The 19938-nt window shown below is 42.5% G+C and overlaps 1 protein-coding gene across 4 annotated transcripts; it reads right to left on the reverse strand.

Moving 5' to 3' along the window:
• Positions 1-509: 509 nt before the first annotated feature.
• On the reverse strand, positions 510-19079 carry spon2a (spondin 2a, extracellular matrix protein). Of its 4 annotated transcripts, XM_086312317.1 has the most exons (7): positions 18501-19079; positions 17584-17656; positions 9092-9320; positions 6921-7141; positions 2315-2506; positions 1809-1980; positions 510-1438 (listed from the first exon to the last, which is right to left on the reverse strand). In XM_086312317.1, the coding sequence occupies exons 3-7, from the start codon at positions 9318-9320 to the stop codon at positions 1251-1253; spliced, it is 1002 nt and encodes a 333-aa protein (XP_086168443.1). In that variant the 5' UTR covers positions 17584-17656; positions 18501-19079; the 3' UTR covers positions 510-1250. The 4 variants fall into 4 exon arrangements, with proteins under 4 accessions (XP_086168443.1, XP_086168436.1, XP_086168427.1 ...); XM_086312310.1 differs by lacking the exon at positions 18501-19079 and having other exon boundaries at positions 17584-17780; XM_086312301.1 differs by lacking the exons at positions 17584-17656; positions 18501-19079 and adding an exon at positions 13958-14080.
• Positions 19080-19938: the final 859 nt, after the last annotated feature.

Below are 19938 nucleotides of genomic sequence, written 5' to 3' on the forward strand. Positions count from 1 at the left end.
AGACTTCCAAGTGAGGCTTTAAAACAGTTTAAAAGAAATTTAATAAATGTGCCTTTCTATCTATAAACAAATATAACTGTGAGCTATATTTTTGGGATATTTATGGCTGTGTATCTTTGCAGCAATCTTCTTCTTTTGGCTGCTTCCTTTAGGGGTCACCACAGGAGACCATCTCACCCTGTCCCCCAGCATCCTTCTCTATTACACTGGTGTAAAAGAGAAGTTACTCCTTCACTGCATCCATATGAACATAATTTTGTATCATATATCCCACCTCTGCATGTGTCCAAACGATCTCACCTTTGCCTCTCTTTGTCTCCAAACTGCTCAATTTGTGCTGTCCCTAATGTCCCCCAATGAAAATCTGACGATATTCAGATAAATGCCTGGTCCTGACCCCATGCATTTAGTAAACATTTATTAAAATATATAATTTTCACACATAAACACCATACAGCTGGAAAACCACACTGAAGAACAACACAGAAATTAATTTGAAAAACACACCTCCATGTTTATTCATGAGTTATACAAGATACGATACATTAGAGTATGTACAAAAGTCTCAACAATGAAATATCAAAAGAGAAAATAATACAAATATTTTAATCTTTCTTCCAATAAAAACCTGCATCGTGTCTTATTGCAAGCCAGCTTCTTCAGACTGGCATTACGCTTCAAGTCAGCCACTGGGTGTCTCTTATGAAAGGTCATATTTATAAAATGTGGTGTGAGGTTATTTTGAAATCCGGCAAGCATGTATAGGTTATCTAAGAGAAGTAATGCCAGCATGCCTGTAGAGGTATGCAGTATGTGCAAGGACATTTGTGAGCACTCTGTGCCAGTGTGCAGCTATCGACATACAGTTTGAATGCATACGTTGCTGACAATGAACAGACCATAATCAGTTTTTCTCTTCTGCATCTACAACAGTTCCAAAAACCAAAAATATCACTTTGCACTCAAAACATTTAAACCGCTGTCTCAAGCTTTAATACCCGTTCAGCATGCAGTTACAATCAGACTCATAAACTTCAGTTCCAGAGGAGCATTCGCCCTAAATCTGACGGCCTTCGCTGTTATCGCGCCACATCTTAAACTTACAAAACTGAGCTGTAACAAAGACAATTGAACCCCTCGCTTCATAAACGCGCCGATCAAGATGCAGAAACCTTTTAAAGTCCGGCAGTAATGACACAAAATCCCAGTGTGTTGCATACCGGCAGCATGCGTGCTCATGCACTCTGCAGCTACTGGAGTTGCATGCAGCTGTGCGGTACACATTCAGCCTGTTCCTCCAGCTCAGGGCAGGGGGTTCCAGCGTTGGCTGGTCGTAAGAGGATGTAACGTGTGCGGTGGCGGACGCCGCCCCTGGAGCAGGGACCCAGACACAAACCCCAAGACGACCAGAGCGACACTTCACAGTCCAATGGCGTTGCTGAGAAAGAGATGAGGAAAATATAAGAGACAGCCAAAAAGGTGTAGAAGTACTGCGATTTACCAAAGACGCAACTATGCTGTGAGTTTCCTGTAGCATTTAAAGGGACTGAGTGCATTCCCATTTTATACTATGATTTAACCAACCAAATACTCATTAAATCACATTTCTATTTATTCAGTAGAGACATAGACTGCTAACCTACTTAAATCATCATTAGATGTGACTAAATGAACCATAATGTGACTTCAATGCAATGAAAAACACAATAAAACCACATTATGTGTCTCTTTGATTACCTGTGCTCTCCTATCCAATCATTCGCATCGATATTTGGCCTTTCAGCATTAAATGTGTCCAGTGGTCATACCTGAGAAGCGGCGGGGACTGATAGAGTTGGGCAGAATGTGGTTGGACATCGCGGTTTGATGGTCACGTGATCTGCTCTGTCGCGTGATCCTTATGCTGGCAATCGGTGGAAGATCCTTCAAGCGTGGATAGTAGAAGGAGTTGGCCGGGTGGTTTGGAAACTGAGAGGTGATCTGGAGAAGTCAACAAAGAGCGGTGAGGCATATCTCATCAGGAGAGCCAGCAGATTCTCAAGACAACTTTGAATGGACAATAGCCCACTTTCAGACACATGCTGGGAAAAGATAGATGGTCCGTTACGCAAGAGAGCCTTCTTAACTGAAAAAACAACTTCATGTCAGACGTGAGGCCTGCCAAGCAATAACTTAAGTGAAGGAATGATATCCCTTAAGCATCCTGCAAAGTTCTAAAAATAAAAATAAGACTATACAAAAATGTACCTAGAACGTAGAGAAGTGTCAGGTTATGAGCACATGATGTACTAGTCCACACTGGAAGCATTCCTACCTTTGTGATGTTTTCTGGAGGGCTGGTGGGGAAGTTGGGAGAGGAGAAAGTGAATCCACTGTCTGTGCCGGCATCATAAGGGTGGAGGTCAACCGTCACTTCCTGTTTCCACTGGTTGCCCTCACAAAGATTTAGGCTGTCCACACCAACAAACCAGTCAGGGCTGGGGATCACCTTCACCATCAGGGACAGCTGTTGATACAAGAGACACTGTTAAGTGAATATTTAAGCTTATAGGCCAGAACTAGTCTTAATCGGTCAAGTCATCGGTTCATAAGCAGATTTAAACTGAGTGGCAAAGCTATAAAGTGCTTTAATGTTGACAGCATGGATGTCTTTGTGTCGGTGTCAGGGTGGAAAAGCTAACTTACAGGGCCCTGTGGGAAAAAATAAATGCCACCTAAACCTAAAAAGTGGCAGCAAGAACTGCAATCAAGCATTTGTAATAATTGGCAATAGGTCTTTCAGATTACTGGGGCTCACCATCTTTGCAGAATTGTTTTAATACAACCCTAGTAAGTGGTCTGCTTATGGTCATCCCAAAGCATCTCCATCAGATTTAACTCCAGACTTTGATTAGGCCACTCCAAAACCTTTCTGTTCATTTTTCAGTCATTCAGAGGTCAGTTTGGATAGCATTTTTCACTTCGTTCATAAACAAAATCATTGTACTTGGGTTTGACTAATGAAATGTGCATGATGATCTAAAACATGTAAGTGCAACAAATATGCAAAAAAAAAAGAAAAAAGAAAGAAATCAGGAAGGGGCCAGATACGTTTGAATGAATTGTTCATTATTTTGATTTATTTTCACCCTGCAAAGCATCAGCAGCATTTTGTGTTCAGTCACTATTCTCAGATGTCAGACTATGACGGTGAGCATTTTCCTTTTAACATCAGCGATGATGAAAATGCAGTCACATTAATCATTAATTAGTAGTCTAACTCACTATAGCACAAATGTTACACTCAATCCTCTGTTATTATTTCTGTGGTTACAATCAAAAGTCTAACTGTGGAATTTTGGATGAGAAAAGGCTGACCGAAGGCTGTTTGGGGAAGAAAAGACAAACAATCCATAAAAAACAATAAATCTGATCCCATCAGCACAGCAATATTTTGTTATAATGCTTCTTGTCTTTTAGTATAGTCTAAACCGTAATTATGTGGACAGCCAAGCTCTTTTTGTTCATCAGGCTCTGTGCTTTAGAGCATCCACTTTGTTCTAAAGTAATGCTAAAAACATCCCAGCTTTAATATGTAATAGACGTGATATACTTATATTTCCAAATTACAGGGCCCAGATTTTCGGGGGTTCAACAGCAGTTGGACATTTGGCTACCAAGTGTGTTACATTTAAACATTAGAATATGTACTAAAGAGTTTAGACTGACAAAAAGTGCTTGTCAATATAAGTAAACAACGTGGTCTTCCAGAGGGATCAGAGATAGTTGGCTTGACAGATCAACAGACAGGCATGCACGCAGTAACACTCTCAGAAATAAGCTTACAGTATAAGCCCATTTTTGTCCTGATAGGTATTATCTACACGAAGTTATCGCCTAAGCAACATTACTGGACCTTAAGGCAGCTTTTCAGGGGCCAAAGAGAGTACATATTTTCACTTTTAGGGTTTGTGAGGCAGATTATGTTCAGTTTCTTTAGTATCCAAGTCCTTTAATGTAATCAATTAGATTATGTTCACCTGTGACTCTGCTTCAATCTTCCGTCTGTGTATTTATAGTGCTGCCTTCCCTCTACTGTCAATGTCACTGTTAACTTTACACAATACAAGTTGCTGTTCTCTGGTTTTTAGTGTCTTCTAGCCCCAGGGAGTTTTTACTATTCATTGACTTTGTTTCTCTTTTGTGGTTTGCCTCACAAACATCATCAGCTTAACAAAGGGCTTGCCTTTTGCTCCTGCCCCCCCGTGTCTGCATGTTGGGTCCTTCTTCACCACACACTAACACCTAAACTTGTAAAACCTAAACTTGGGCTCTCTGTGTTAAAGTGGATACATGTGACTGTCCAAATGCTCACTGCGTGAACTATATTACAGGAATCATTCTGCAGAACTATAAATGCATTAAGAATGACATCACGCTCAAAAACACAGCTGATCTCAGGATTTATAGCTCTAAAACTTATAAATGCATGTGAGCTCATGAGCTCACTCAGTTTCCTGTACAGGTTTAGATTGTGTGTTCTCTGTGATGGATGTTTCCTGAGTGCCAGTGACCTCATACAGGAAGTGGCCTGGAGGTCAGCACACACCGAGTTCACAGATGACCAGAAAAAAGCACATCTGAAAACGCCTTCTCACTCAAGGGCCGATATTTGAGGACCTTGGCTAAGCTGCTCAGTCTCAGGGAGGGATTGCTGGGCTTGGCTGGCTTTTGATGGATAGGAAAGGGTGGCCTGGAGGATGGGGGGAAAGAGCTGGAACAGAAATCAAACTAGTCAAAAGAGACTCAGACAGGAGAGTAGCTAGAGTCAGAATGACACATGAGGTCTGTTTCTTGGCTGTAATTCATGCCAGAGAACAGAAAAAAACAAATCAGAGGTCGCACTCTTGCTTTTATGAATCTACTCATTCACTCTTTCCTTTTTTCCTCCCTTTATTCTGCAAACACCGCTCCTTCATCGTCCTCTTTTTTCAGCCTCCTCTGAAACAGCGGCTTTTCCAAGAAATCATTCCGCTATATCCATCGGGCCACTCAGCAAGGATGTCTTCGCAGGGGTATTCCTCGTCAGCAGCTTGATCAGTCCGCGGATGTTTTGCAACGCACGGGCCAGGAAGTGTCTCCAAAGCATAGACGGTTTCAAATCTCCCATGACCCCTCTCACTTTTTTCCCCAACCCATCAAAACAAACAGCATAGTCATCCCTGAAAGCATGCGACTCTGTCACCTGAATTCTTGCTCTCAAAAAGCCCTGAATTTCCCAACGGGGCTTATTCGTTGTAATCTGTCTGTTTTAAATTACACACCAAGAGCAGAAGAGTCATGAGCAGTGGAGATGGAAATCATATGTGTTTGGGATTTTTTTGCTTTTTAGGTCACTGAGTATGAGTGTTTTGGTTGTTTGGAAGAGAAAGGATGGTATTTATAAATGAGCGTGCGGGAGAAACAGACAGAGAAGCACAATAGCAGACTGAGCAGACGACAGCTTCACATCATTCACGTGTGCTCAGCACAAAACCGCCGATGTCACGCTTTCCTTTGCTGTTCTGCCCACAGGTCTAAAAACAGACCATTTGAAAGCAGCCACAGGCATCATATACCTAGATGACAAGCTGCTAAGCTGCTGTCCATGACTCGTACTTACCAACGATGCCCTCCGACCAGGTTGTTTATGATTTTTTTAAGGTCCTCGGGTTCAAGCAGTGCGACAGGCAATAAACAAATGTAGGTCACCAGACTTTCAGGCAGACACACACCTATTCCTACAAGCTCCAGTAAAATGTCCACCCTCTCCTCTATACACCTTTTTCCTTCTTGTTCATCAGCTGCGTATGCCTGACTCATAAAGGGGTTATTTTATTTCGAGTTGTAACTTTTCCACATGGCCATGCCTCAAATCCTTTGCCTTTGTTTAAGGCCCGGCTCCTAAATTTAACCCGAGCCTCAACAAAGAGTCCAACCGTGACTTTTGCTCCCGCACTCGGTCACCATTCAAGATACGCAGCGCTATCCAGCAATGAGTAAAGCCACAACCTTAAATATGGCTCATGTGGGACCACAGCGGCTATCCTCCACAGCTGGTTCTTTAGTGCAACAGTTTCACATTGTGTTTCCTTAGAAAAGGATTTTCCCTGCTAAGCTGCAGTACAGGAAATCTGACACAGAAGAAAAGAAAAGTTTGCAAAAAAAAAATCTTGGTAAACATTTACTTAATTTGGTTCACTCGGGTAGCTGAAGTCACATGAAGATGTTCTGATCACCTGGGATCACTTTAAGGTTGAGCACACGGGTAAAATGATCAAAGCAACTATTAAATGTTGGTGTAGAAGAGGCATGGGAGCATATGTTATTATTCTTGTCTGCTTCCAAAATATGGAGCCAGTTGAAGGCTTAAAGCAGGTAAACTGTTAGCAAAAGTTATCTACAAAAGCAGCTGACATTTTCTTGTCTTTATTGGACCATGGGCGAAGTGTAAAAACAGTGTGCTGCTCTTTATATAGTGGGTGTCATCTAGTTGTTATATATTTAATTTCATCATCACATGAAGACAGATTCCAGATTCCACTCGCTATATCGTAACGTTTGCTGTACCAATTTATCAAACTTCTTATCTAACGCTAAGAAAACAGGCAAATGTGTTTCCAGAAACAGCTCCCTGTGCTGCGCGTCATCATGGGTCCGCAGCAGACAGAGCACAGACCTTGCAGGATGGATGTGGGCGTTTGTGGCTGCAGAGCTGAAGCACTTCAGCTAAACATAGGCTGATTGGATAGTGGAAAGAAGTGGTGAAGTGTTTAATCAGAGCAGATGAACGTGGATGTTATGGGGAGGCTGGTCACCAGATGACGGAATAGGTTTAGCCCAGCAGATGGTTTGTGTGACTTACTGCGTCTGAGTATTTATGAAGGTAAATTTGTGCCTACCAGTGAACTCCGGGGATGAATAAGCATCTCTGTGGAGCTGTGCCCGATGCCGTTGGGGATGCCAGCCGTTCGGTACATGGCGCCGACCACGCGCTTCTTCCTGGCCTCCTTGGCTGTCTTCATCAGCTCCACCGTCACTCCGAGTTCAGCGACGCTCTGAACCCCTGCGCTGGCTGGAGCGCCCTCCTCCCATAGCCGAAAATGACGATTATGGCTGACCGCTAAAGAGAGAAAAGAAATTGAAGAAAGAGGAGATGACAGGAGTAAGATGCTTATTCACTGGAATGCATATCAATGTCAGCGAAGCACCACAGAGCCTCAGCCAGACGATGAGATCATTTCCACCAGTGGAGCCTGCATGTATTTCTATGGCTCTCTCCTCCTTCCTGCACTTAAGCATTTAATTCTAAAGGAATTGCCCACATGCATGTCTTTGGCAATATTGCAAGGTTACAGTTACGTCTTTTCTCCATCTATCACTGAAGAAACCACAACACTGCTGCCAGGAGGTAGGTCAGGAACTCGGATTGGCAGCCAGATGGTGGATAAAATAATAAATTCATAACTTTTACTCTTGCTTTTTCTGATACGTCGGGTCCGTGAGCATTTGCCTCACATTCCTATGTTTTGTTGTGGCTATCTATGAAATCGCTTTGAATGGAGACACTGATTTAGGCTGAACTGTTTGTACCACAGCTTCTGGAGCTACGTTGTTGAATCCCACAGAGCTACTGGCCTGGGCCGGTGGTTTTAAGGGCAAAGTAAGGTTAGCCAGAAACACGTTGACAAATGCTCTGATGGTTCTGCCTTACCTCACTTTTCAGACCCGCGTACAGACGCACGCACGCCAACGCATTTAAGTTAAAACGCCGAACCACACACACACATGATCTGCCCAGCACACTTCACACACTATCTTGTTTCTTTCCAAACTGCAATTACTTCATGCTTAATTACATTACCATCCTAACAAACTTCCCACAAGCATCATTGAAACTTGATAACCCATCACGTTTGAGCCCTATCAAGACATTAAATCCCATTTCCCTCTAATTCTCTTGAGTATTTGTTTTTGGCTATGACAAACTCCATTCCTCCTTTATTCTGTTGGCCGTCAGACCTTCTTCAGGTTGTTTTTTTGTGCGGTGACAGATTTCATCCCCAGTTTTCTTTGTGTCCCCCTGCTGCAGACTCTGAGGCTACTGAAGTCTTTGTTTTTCTTTTCTTGTGACAAAGTCCAATCCCCGGTGCCCAGCACCCTAGAACATTAAAAGCCATTATGGGTGTGTCAGAATCTCTGATGCCTCTGTCTATATGGAGTAAGTAGGACATCATCCTCTGGCAAAGCAGTCAAGCACCAATGGGAGACCTAGAAACCAGACAAAGCTGCAGCCACCACACAGCAGTCCAAGACGCCGCACACACAGATGTGCAGACATCTGCCATCCATCCATCCACAATGTTTGTTTTTTGCTTTTTTTAAAAGAGGGAGAATATAAGGTTGTATCTGGTTCTGCTTCTCCTCCTCCTGGCTCCGAGGTGAGTGGTCTGACCCCACCACACCCCAACTATCATCACCCACCTTCAGCAGCCCCAAACTCACCACTCCAGTCTTTACCGCCAACACTGTGGTAAACCAGCGGAAATGTGGGAAGGAGAGTAGGACTGACTTGAAGAAATAGAGAAATATTAAAGATACAGCTGAAGAGAAGTTAGAGAAACAAAGAGAAACGCTACCATCTGGGAGCGTTTAGGTTGTTTTTCTTGTTGCTCTCAACTTTTTGCTGTTTTGCTCATTAACATCTCTAACCTCTTTTTGTATGCAGTTGTGCATGAAGCTCCTTGATGAGGAACAAAAAATAAATAAACTGCCCTTGGGTGAAGCAGAAGTTGCTTCAGTGTGACTGCTCGTCCAAAATCTCCTTAAGTCTCACTGTGAATGTGATTTGTGCATTTTGATTGGCTCACCTGTTACACAAAAGCTTTACATCGGTAAACTCTTAACTGCTGAAAATAAATGAAAAAAAAAATACTGTGACTCTTTGCTGCTGTTGCGAATCTGAAGTAATAGTGCACATGCAATGGATTATCAGGTGTCACAGTAAAAATTTCCATTTAACATGGATGATTTTCCAGTAACCTGTGTTTCCACCCCCATGGGTCTTTCTCACCTATGAGTTTGGACCACTGTGCAGGGGGTCGGAACAGTGGATACTGCTTTGGGAAAGCCTGAGGGCTCCAGTGACCAGTAAAGACCAGGATGTAGGAAGCAGGACTCTTGGCTGTGCATTCTGTCCCAATGAGCGGTCGCAAAGGCCCAGCAAATGTGAAGCCAAGCTTCACAAGTACGAGAAGGAGCTGCTGCAGCCAGCCACAGGTCAGGTGCTCTGATGACATCATCTGCAAGAAATGGAGAAATGAAAAACAAAAAAACAAAAAAACATTAAAGTCTTTCTCCTTGCTCTGTGCACAATCATTGTAAAAAGAAATAAATAAATCACTGTGGCAAATGGCATGAACAAAAAGCTGCTGAACAAGTCTACCATAAACTCTGTGACATATAATCTTTGTACGTGGGCAAGTAAATGAAAAGATCGCAAGACGAACATTTAGGAAACCAAACCCAGACAATCCCGGAAAATCAGTATGAGTGGGGAAATTCCATATCCCAGCCCTGATATCAAAACACAGCCTTTTTATCAAAGACCAAAGCCCGATGAACTCCCTGACCCTTAGGCTTCCTATTAAAGAAACTCTCCCATTTCTTTGGTCGGGCCAAGAGACTTCTGACAAAAAGCCAATTTCTGGCTACAGGGAAAACATCACGTTGTAATGTCTGCTGTAGACGCCGCCTTTAATTAAAACAACATCTCTGAGGATGGATACAAATTTCTGTCTGCTCTACTGATCTCACCGACTGACCATCCACTGACCACCAGCTGCTGACTCAGACTCACACTCTATTAAGAGGCAGAGGGGCGACGGGGGCATGACAATTGCTCAAAATGCATTTCAGCTCCATAGGTCACAGTCTAGAAACCCCCATTTGTTTTGAACTCTTTGTGATTTTTACATTCATGAGAACAATATTATTGGGAAATTCTGGTGAAAATGCTTTTAGTTGAATTTATTTTTAAATTTGTGGTGTTTTGTTTTTCTGTTTTTTTAATGAGTCTACCGTTGTGGAGAGATAATCTGTTATCTCTAACAAAGTAGCCAACAAAGTAGTCACTACATCCGTCCTCTCAATTTTCTGTTTTATAGCAACAATAACATTATTCACTTTGTTGGAGTGTTGGCCTGGTATTTACTGTCATTGGACGAGCAGAAGAAAATGGATGGCTGTGAATTATAAACTCTCTCCACCACAACTACTTCTATGTTGCATACTGAGGGTAAACAAGTAGTGTTGTTTTTACTTTGTTTTTTAAGATTATTACAAAAAATCTCAGCTCAACTTGCAACTTTGCAATCAAACCAACTATAAAAACCAGATAAACTGCTGGGACAGCTGTTCATTAGCAGAAGTACAGAATCGGCCAATCACAGGGCAAGAATTCTGTGCATTTCTGTGCAGACATAAAATAGAAAGGCAAAATTAAAATTGACTTTAATAACTACTTGTTACAACCAAGGTATGCAGAAGAGCAACTCTGAACCTTGAAGCTGAAAGGCTACAGCAGCAGAAAACTAAATTGGGTGCCGATTTTGTCAACTAAGAACAGGAAGTCGAGGATAAAATTCATAGAGCTCACCAATACTGAACAACAGCAAACTGGAAAAATGTCCCAATTTCTGCTGCAGCTTTCAAAAGGTAGAGTCAGAATCTGGTGTAAATAACATGAAAGCATGGAACCATCCTGCTCTGTATCAACAGTTCAGGCTGGCTGTGGCTGGCAGCCTTTGGGCTCCTTCATACCAACTGAGCATTGCTGTTGATCATGTCCATCTGGATGCTTCCAGCCATGTCACAAAGCTCAAATCATCTCCAAATGGTTTCTTGAACATGACAATGAGTTCACTGTATTCAAATGGCCTCCACAGTCACCAGTTCTCAATTCAATAGAGAAACTGTGGGATGTGGTGCAACAGGAGATGTACAGCCAACAAATCTGCAGCAACTCTGTGATGCTGTTGTGTCAACATGGATCAAAATCTCTGAGGAACGTTACCAGCACCTTGTTGTATTTGTGCCATGAAGAATTAAGGTACTTCTGGGGGCAAAACAGAGTCCAACCAGGTACTAGCAAGTAATAAAGTAGCCAGTACACAAAAAGGAAAGACACACAGGGGCAGTGCATTAAAAACTTGAGCAATTGCAAAGGTGGGAAACACACAAGGGCAGGAAGCGGAGGATTAGGAAGCGGATTCTCACAGTGAAGAGGACAGCATTTGTGTTTGCTGCCAGCTTTCAAGGGTAGCTGTAATGACAGAACTTTGAGCAACTGGCATAGCCTTACTGTTGAACTCTTAATGGCAAAGAAAGAGTCCCACTGTCAGAAGAGTTAAAGAAGACGAGCAAGAAGAGCGGCAGAAAATCAGTAGTTGGATTCAGAAGGAAATTCACAGCCTCGGGACCCAAGAGGATTCAAAAGCAATTATTAGCTAGCATTATTTCTCCTAAATGAAAGAACAACCCTGCAGTGCTGTGTGTCATAGTGTGCACGTACCAATTTACATCTAAATTTGTTCCAGATCTGGCTTTTTGATTCCACTTTCAAAATGTGATCTTACAATTATTCCCAAATACCGTCCTAATCCAAACTGGCACCTAGATTAGATGGGCCCAAAGTCATCGACATGCTTCGCTGAGTCGAGCATTTCAAGGGAAAATACACAAAATGACATCACCTCACTTATTGTGTTTTATTTGCAGATCCTTTAGCTCCGTCTCCAGTCTGTAACTTCGAGGCAGATCTTTTTTTCCGTTTGTGTGATACAGAAAGGGAGAGTGGCATTTGTGTGAGTTACTACAGTATAACTAAAACTCCAAGCAGCTGCAGAATGCAGACAGTTAAATTTGGGCAAGTCAAAAACACACACACATGTGTATGTAACACCCCCCCCCCCCCCCCCCCCCCCCCCACACACACACACACACACACACACACACACACAACACTCATGTCCACATTGTCAGTGAAGTCTATTTTCAGGGGTCAGATAGTATTACTCCTCCAATATAGCTGCAAAACTCCAACTCTGACACTTTTCTGACCGCGTCCTCGCAGCGTGTTTTATCCATTCCCCGTCTCCATTAAATGTCTCCACTGCACTGTTTAACTGCCAGCTGTAAAAAAATACCCCACATATGGTGACACACAGAGGTCCCAATTGATCGTGCAGCTCAGTCATCAGATCACCTCACTGACTGCTGCAGCTTGGCTGGAGTCAGATGAAGCTTCAGGATGAGAAGTATGGGTCTCCTTCCAGAGAGTAACTTCAGCTTCTTATCTTATCTTTGTGACTGAAGCTTGTGTGTGGAAATTCATGACCTGGACCCTGCAGGCTTTAACATCACCATGTGAACTTGGTAACTGTGACTGTCCTGTCTGCTCTCTCCACTATGTTTATTAGAGAAAAGGAGGTCAACGCTGTGACAGGGTGATGCAAACACTTACTTAAACACTCTGGACATATATGATCTTTTATTCTGAAATTATTTGTTTCTGATCAACTCTGACCTGCTCTACAGTGAGACTGGTTTATTTGACCCTCTTACGCTCCTTTTGAATTCATCCCATTGACCCCGTAACACACTAAAGAGACATTTCTTGAATTCCCACATGGACACGGTGAGCTTTATCGGTTAGCACGCAGACACACTACCAGCTGATGCGTGCTGCTGCAACACACGCAGAGATAATAGCTTCTTTTTTTTTTTAAAATACACATAAAAGACACAAAAACTGTCAAACACACAGTTACATGCACGCACACAATTTAGATGTGCACTCACCAGTCGGCACAGACAGACAAACACAGCGGTGTTTCTGTCAGGCACGAGACACAATAAAACAAGGGGATGTGGCGCAGAGCCAAACTTAAGCGGCTGCCGCCCTCCGGGCACATTTACTGTGCAATTAAAGTGGCTTCAAGCAGAGATAATACACACATTCACCTCAGCTCATACACAAAGGCATTCGGTTATGAACACAAAAGCACAGATTTGTTCACGCAGCCAGAGGTACGTTTGTTTTTAACAAGAAAATGGAAAGGGGATAATTTGCTTTTGTGGCCAAGATTTTTCATGAAAATCTTTTACGGGGCAACGGCCGGTTTAGGAGTTTGTGTCGAGAAGGGAGACACATCAGTCTGTCTTAAATTAGCCTACTTCTGTGCAACCATTTCATTCATTCGTGCATACAAAGAGAAAACGCAGTGAGATGTGCATCACATCGACGGCAGGTCTGAAACTTTAACTGCTTCTCGTGTAGCTGGAAGGGAAATTATGATACCTGGTACAAAAGAAAAGTGAGGAGGCACTGCCTGAGTTTGGCTTTCCTGACGATATGGATTTATAATATGAAAAAAGAAGAACTAAAAATCAGCTGTGAAACAGAAAAATCTAGTCGAATCATTCCTGCAAGGGAAGAGTTCAGTGATGGGAAATTGATTCATCTCTTTATTTACTTGAATATTTCAATCACTGCCACTTAACACAAATCTGCTACATTTCAGAGAGAATAGTGTAATTATTAGATACTTTACTAGCTAGTAGCAAGATCACAAATTAGTTTTGTGTACAACCAACCTTCAGTCTGGGCTTTTTAAATGCATGCAGTATAACATAACGCTGAATTTGCAGAATTAGATACTTTCAATTGAAATTTGATGTGTCATATGATTATATTACATTATATTTCAGAGGCAATACTGACAAGGTTAAAATTATACATTTACTTAAGCAAGATTTTCCATTAAAGTGGGTATTTGGGTTAAACTCACCCAGGCTTTCTGTGCAGTGAATGAATGAAGTGTGTGTTCCCTACCTGTGCTGGATTATCAGTGACAGAGAGAAGCTGCAGCAGACTCACAGAGAGGGTACAGCTCCACTTGCTCCCTATTGTAACCGGTTTTCTGGTGCAGCCTTATCAACCTTTATCCCTCGGTTGCCCGTCTTTATCTCTTTCCAAATTTCTCTCCTCCTCCCTTCTCCGTATCTCCTCATGTTACCCTTTCTCTCTTCCTTTCTCCTGCTTTCTCCTCCCCCTCCTCGTTTTTTTTCCCTTTTCCTCCCCCTACTTCTCCTTGTATGGAAAGGCAGTTAACAGCCTCACTCCTCTCCCCTCTTTTCTCCCTCTTAGCCTCTCTCTCTATTCTTTCAGTGGCTGTGTAAATTCAACAGGCACATTGCTGACAAGGTAATCAACACCACCTTGGCCTCTCTCTCTCTCGTCATACCCCGTTCAGCTCTATGTATTATCTTGCCCCCGTTTTTCAGCTCAAGCTGTCAGACTTGAGAGGTGTAGAGTTGCTGAATAATGGCAGTAAATTAGAAAGAGAAAGAAGCGGGGCTTCATGCACAGACATGCAACCTGGATAACAGATGAGCTCAGTCTGGACAGAAACATGGGCTTTTATTTCTGCAGTGAATGCACTGATTGGACACCGCAGATAACCAAAGAGTTTAAAGTGGTTCCTGTCTACTTTTTTTCCCACCCCTTTCAAATAGTTCTCCTGTCCTGTGGCCTATCCATCTGTGATCTCAGTTGAGGAACCCCATTTCCTCAGGTCAGAGTGTCTAAGTATGTGTGTGTATATGAGAGAGTGAAAGAGACGTGTGGCCACCAGGTCCCACAGCTGGTAGACACATGGACGACCAGGGAGGTTTCTGTTGCCGGCCGCCACAAACTTATCAACGTGTCAGAGGCTGAAACTAAATAAGACTGTTTGTACGCGGTGCAACAAAGCAGCCTTGGGCTCAGTGTGGACCGAGCCTTGCCACTCTCAAGACATGTGCTATCAGCTTGACCTGGCAAACATCAGCCAGAGCAAGAAGAAAACAGGCAGCCACGTCACTATATAGCCCTAAACCTTCCTGGAATAAGAAGGGATGAAGAGGCGAGGGCAGAGGAAGAGTGGGGTTAGATGTGGATCGGGTAACAATTTGGACTTTGTGTCCTGCAGTTATAAACAATCACACAAACACCATCAAACACATCTGTTTCCACTACTACTTCCTCACCAGCTCTATCTATCTATCTATCTATCTATCTATCTATCTGTTCATGCTGATGCTGTTGAAAGTAGGTTACGGGAAATAAGCATGACTCCCTTGCTGCTGCCTGCTGATTAATGACAGTGAGCTTAGCATCCAGACTGACTTACCGCGTTAATGTGAAATGTCAGTGACACTCTATCAGCTGCACAGGTGTGCATACGTGCATGCAATCAAACACACTGCACCCACAAAACGACCTCAGTTTTGACCCCACATTGGGAGGTATGCCGGTGGACACTGACACACGTGTGCCTGCAAACCTATGTGGGAATTGATGAATGCTTACATTACCATAACACATGCAGAGCTCACGGTTAAGCTGCGCTCTCCAGCACACACACACACTCAAAAAGTCTCGCTTTAGGACACCGGATACAGCAGCGGATTTGCCTGACTGACGCAAATCGGCAAGATAGCTGGAGGTTTTCTTCCTGTCGATCACGTGCTCACGTCAGTGCTACACGAGCCAAGCGAGTAGGGCAATGAAAGGAAAACCGTGAGCTAATCACAGAGCGTTGTGCGTGGGACATACTAGATCCACTATGTCAGCCTCACTGCCATGAACAGTCTGCACCCCTATAACAGGAAAGAACAGCAGGGAGAACAGATGGATTACACCGATACACGGTGCATGAGACCAAAACCAACAATGTGTTCATCCATCTCTCAACTCCTCAGCACATCTTTACCCTCCCTCTGCCACGCAGCTTAAACTCATTTATCCCTGCAAGAGATAAATATTTAAAAACAAGTCACAAATATATACTCGTTCCCTAAAACACATGGGTGTGGAGATGTTACCGATCAAAGAGGAGTTGGCACGACAGAACAGAACATTTTGGTATAGGTTTCGATGTTTTGCAAAATGAAAATAAAAACAGAATCCAATAATTTTTAAATAATCTAAAATACTGTAAATAATTGAAATGTGAAAACTGAGAAATTTGTTTATTTCTTTGACCCAAAAAACACTATTTGAAGAGGATGTGACAGGGTCATGTTTACCCCTGTGTTACATCAGCTCATCTTTTAACAACAGTCTATAAGAGTTCGTGAACCGAGCAGAGCGACTGCACTAGCTTTGCAAGAAATGTATTTCCCAGTCTTGCTTGACAGAAGATGTTAGGTTCTCAACAGGGGGATTCAGGGCCTTTGTTAAAATGTATTACTCATTTATAAAGACACATACAGCTCATTTCATCTGTCCCCAAACAGACCCTGATTCGCTGCAATGGTAAGAAAGACCAGTGAAAATTTGTGATCAAACACCACCTCAGATTTCAAAGTGTGAATACATTCTCAGAAAGTGGGTCGACATCTTTAAAAATTACACATATTTTGAAAAGTACTCCAAAGAACCAAAATTTTCACAACAGCCATTATGTATGTCCAACCTTTGGACCTCGATTTTTTAATACAAATCGTAGATCTGCATGATTTGTGCTGATTTGAGATGGAGTGACCCATAATTACCTCAGAGTACCGTAAATGATGAACTGAAGCAGAGCATCTTGTTTTTTTACGTCTTGTCTTTGAATTTGTAAATCGTTATTTGTGCTTTTGAAACCCATTTTACTATACTTGCCATTATTTTCAGTATATTTTTTTTATTTACATAGATATATCACATGTGTAGCATTCATTAAATTGTTTAGTAAGTTTATTTAATTGTTTAGTAATAAGAACAAGATCCCGGATAGAAGCGGGTGAAATGGACTTCCTCCGAAGGTTGGCTGGCCTCTCCTTTACAGATAGGGTGAGAAGTTCGGCCATCCGGGAGGGGCTCAGAGTAGAGCCGCTGCTCTGGCGCCTCCTGGGTGAGGTGTTCCCGGCACGTCCCATCAGGAGGAGGCCCTGGTGCAGAACCAGGACATGCTGAAGACATTTCTTTTTCTCATTTAGAATTTAATACAGCTGTATTTTCTAAATTCTGTATGCTTCACATTGTTTTGTTGTTTTTACTTACGTTTTGCACATTATCTCAAATATTTAAGTTATGTTATCTGTGATAAAGTCCCCTGTATTACCAAAGTGATGTTTTTTTTTAACAAAGTTGAAGTCGAAGATAAATTAACTATCTCAGAGTATCAGAGTACCGGATTCATTCATTTTAAATTGAAAGCAAAACTGGTATCTTACTGATTCGGTTACTAGAAAAGAATGAAATTACTCCAAAGATGCCAAACAGCTTTGAAGATAGGATCCCTCCACATGGGGGGACATCAATCTGCCAGACTAATTTATCATAAGGGCAAGCACGCAACCAATATGAGACACATGTGGGTCCGTCAAACCGCTCCCCTGTATAACCAGAAAGACTCCAAACAGTTTTATTTCTTAACGTTTTCAACTCTGTATCTAAGACCTCTGTGTTGTTTTCTTTTCCACTCAAACCTGCAGACGACTCGTTTTAAAGAGTAGTTAAATGAAATTACTGACCTTGCAGAAGCAGGGCAGGAACCAGTTCTCACATTTTACTGGCCTGACCTGAAGGACTCCCTCCTCCTCTGAACTAAACAAACAAATAAAAAAAAATGTGTTGGCACAGCATGGGAACTGACAGATGTCGCAATGGTGTGTTTGAAGTGTGTGTGAATCAGGTCTGGTAAATAATACCGTTGGCACCCTGGGCCTGCTTCATCTGCACACATGGTTACATAACACAGTATATGCTTGTCACTCTCTTAAACAAAAACAGTAAGTAGGGCTGATACTACCTCTGATGACTGATAATAATTTTGTAGTTTGTATGAACTGCAATTAAATTTGGTTAATTTTATTTGAACCATAATTTAACCAAGAAATTTTAGAAAATAGACTAAAATCTCTTTTTCTTTATACATCTATCTTCCAAACACAACAACATTCAGGTATAGCTGCTAGCATATACCTCAATACCATTATTGAGCTAAAGTGGTACATATGGTTACTATTAAACCTTGAAAACTAACCTTTTAAGAAAAAAAAGCCAAGACCCAACCTAGCTATACAGTAAAACAATTCTAAAAAGCACATAAACAGCTGAAATTGAGTCACTTTTGATTATTGAGGCAAGATGCTCAGAGCTACATTAGCCGCTACTAGCATAGTAGCTGCTTTGTTGGTAGTGTGTAGGGTTGCCAACCGTCCCTTAAAATACGGAATCGTCCCGTATTTAGAAACAAAAGTACACGTCCCGTATTGAGCTAATAAGGGACGCACTTTGTCCCGTAATACAGTGAGAATCAAAAGTAGTCTATAAATGTTAATGGAATTAACGCTTTGTTTGAAAACATAATTCCCAGCCCCTCTCCTGCTTTGTGACCAATGAGCTGACACCACACTTATGACAATTCGAGTATGACAATTCAGATTACCGCTCATCTCATTGGTCGAGGAAAGGTCGCTTGCGGAGAAAATACCGGAAGACAACAGATGACCACAACAAGAAGCATGGCCAACAGGGGAACAAACGCCGACTCTGCGGTGCAAGTCTCGGATGACAGTACACCTAAAGCTGGGCAAACACTGTGCGATTTTTTCAGTCACGTTATTCAGCTCCTGCTCAAACTGCACGATTGACTCGCAGGGGTTAGAAGTTGGTAGGTCACGATGCAGGTCTCACACTATACCGCCCGATGCTCTGATGCGACCTGAGTGCTCACACTGTGCCTCCATAACATGAAGGTTATAACAGAAAATCTGTCGCTCGCTCTGTCTTTCACTCACACAGACACACCACCACCATCAACTTTGCTAAATTGCTAATGAAAAACATTGATCAGGCAGCTGTGATTGAGCAGCAATGTAAATCCAACTATTTTCACGGTTGTTGTGGTCGTGATAATTTTGTGATGCCACATCGAAAAGGCTCGGATGAGCTTTCCAAAGTTCTACAAGTTGTGCCTCCATCGCTTGTGTCCAGATCACACGCTGCACAGCCGTGCTGCTCCGTCTTTTTCACCAACGTTTACGTTTACGTTTGCGCGCGATCATCAATCGCTCGTGAGGGTGTCACCACAGGCGCTCAGCCTGTGGTGACACCCTCACGAGCGATTGATGATCGGGAGCTGGTCGTGAGGTGTTAATCACTTCTCGTTACCCCACGTATACTACACGACGCACGATGAAGGCCAAAATCGGTCCGATCACTCAAAAATCGGCTCAAAATGGGCCAAAAATCGCACAATCAACTTCAAGTCAAATGGTTAAAAAAACAATTTCACACACAAAAAAAGAGCTAGAAAATTCACCACACTGGGAAGGGTGAAGACAACTGGGTCGCCCGGCCCTGGCCACGAGGTGTCCCTTATTTATTTTTCAGGGAGTTGGCAACCCTATTGGCAACCCTAACTGACGGTGTTTCACTGTTTTTCCATCTAAGTATGTTTTAATTGCATCGGCAGAGTATCTGTGATCATTGCTAAAAAATGAAGCTGTTAACAGTCTGATGCTTGCCAGATGGCATTGCATAGTGGATCAAATATGACCGTAATTTTATGTGTTTATTTTAACGTTCTCCAATGCTATTGGCTGAAATGCAGCTCTAAACCTCTGTGCCTCCACCACGTTTTCAAGATGGCTGTTGACACTCACTGGTGCGCCTCTTTTTTGGCATCCTCTGACAGTGAACCAAGAATTTTAAATCTGGATTCATTACTCCACAAGACCTGTTGGCACTGATTTTTAGTGCAGTTCTTGTGTAATTCGGCACAGCTCAGCCTTTTCTCCCTGCTTATTTTCCTTCTGTGAACAGTAGATGGATCAGCTGAAGGGCCAAATGAATCTTTCATGTCATATGTCAGATCTATATTG

This window comes from Aulonocara sp. 'chitande type north' Nkhata Bay, linkage group LG2, assembly GCF_057382095.1.
Source record: "Aulonocara sp. 'chitande type north' Nkhata Bay isolate Kocher_YH1m ecotype deep benthic linkage group LG2, A_spYH_male_GT1.1, whole genome shotgun sequence".
Taxonomy (NCBI): Eukaryota; Metazoa; Chordata; class Actinopteri; order Cichliformes; family Cichlidae; genus Aulonocara; species Aulonocara sp. 'chitande type north' Nkhata Bay.

Bases quoted from the DNA above. Each gene is read 5' to 3' on its own strand.
- spon2a (XM_086312317.1), bottom strand. From the start codon at position 9,320: ATGATGTCATCAGAGCACCTGACCTGTGGCTGGCTGCAGCAGCTCCTT. The intron at 7,142-9,091 runs GTGAGAAAGACC...TTCTCTCTTTAG, and splicing joins ACAGTGGTCCAAACTCATAG to CGGTCAGCCATAATCGTCAT. The intron at 2,507-6,920 runs GTAGGCACAAAT...TTGTATCAACAG, and splicing joins TTCATCCCCGGAGTTCACTG to CTGTCCCTGATGGTGAAGGT.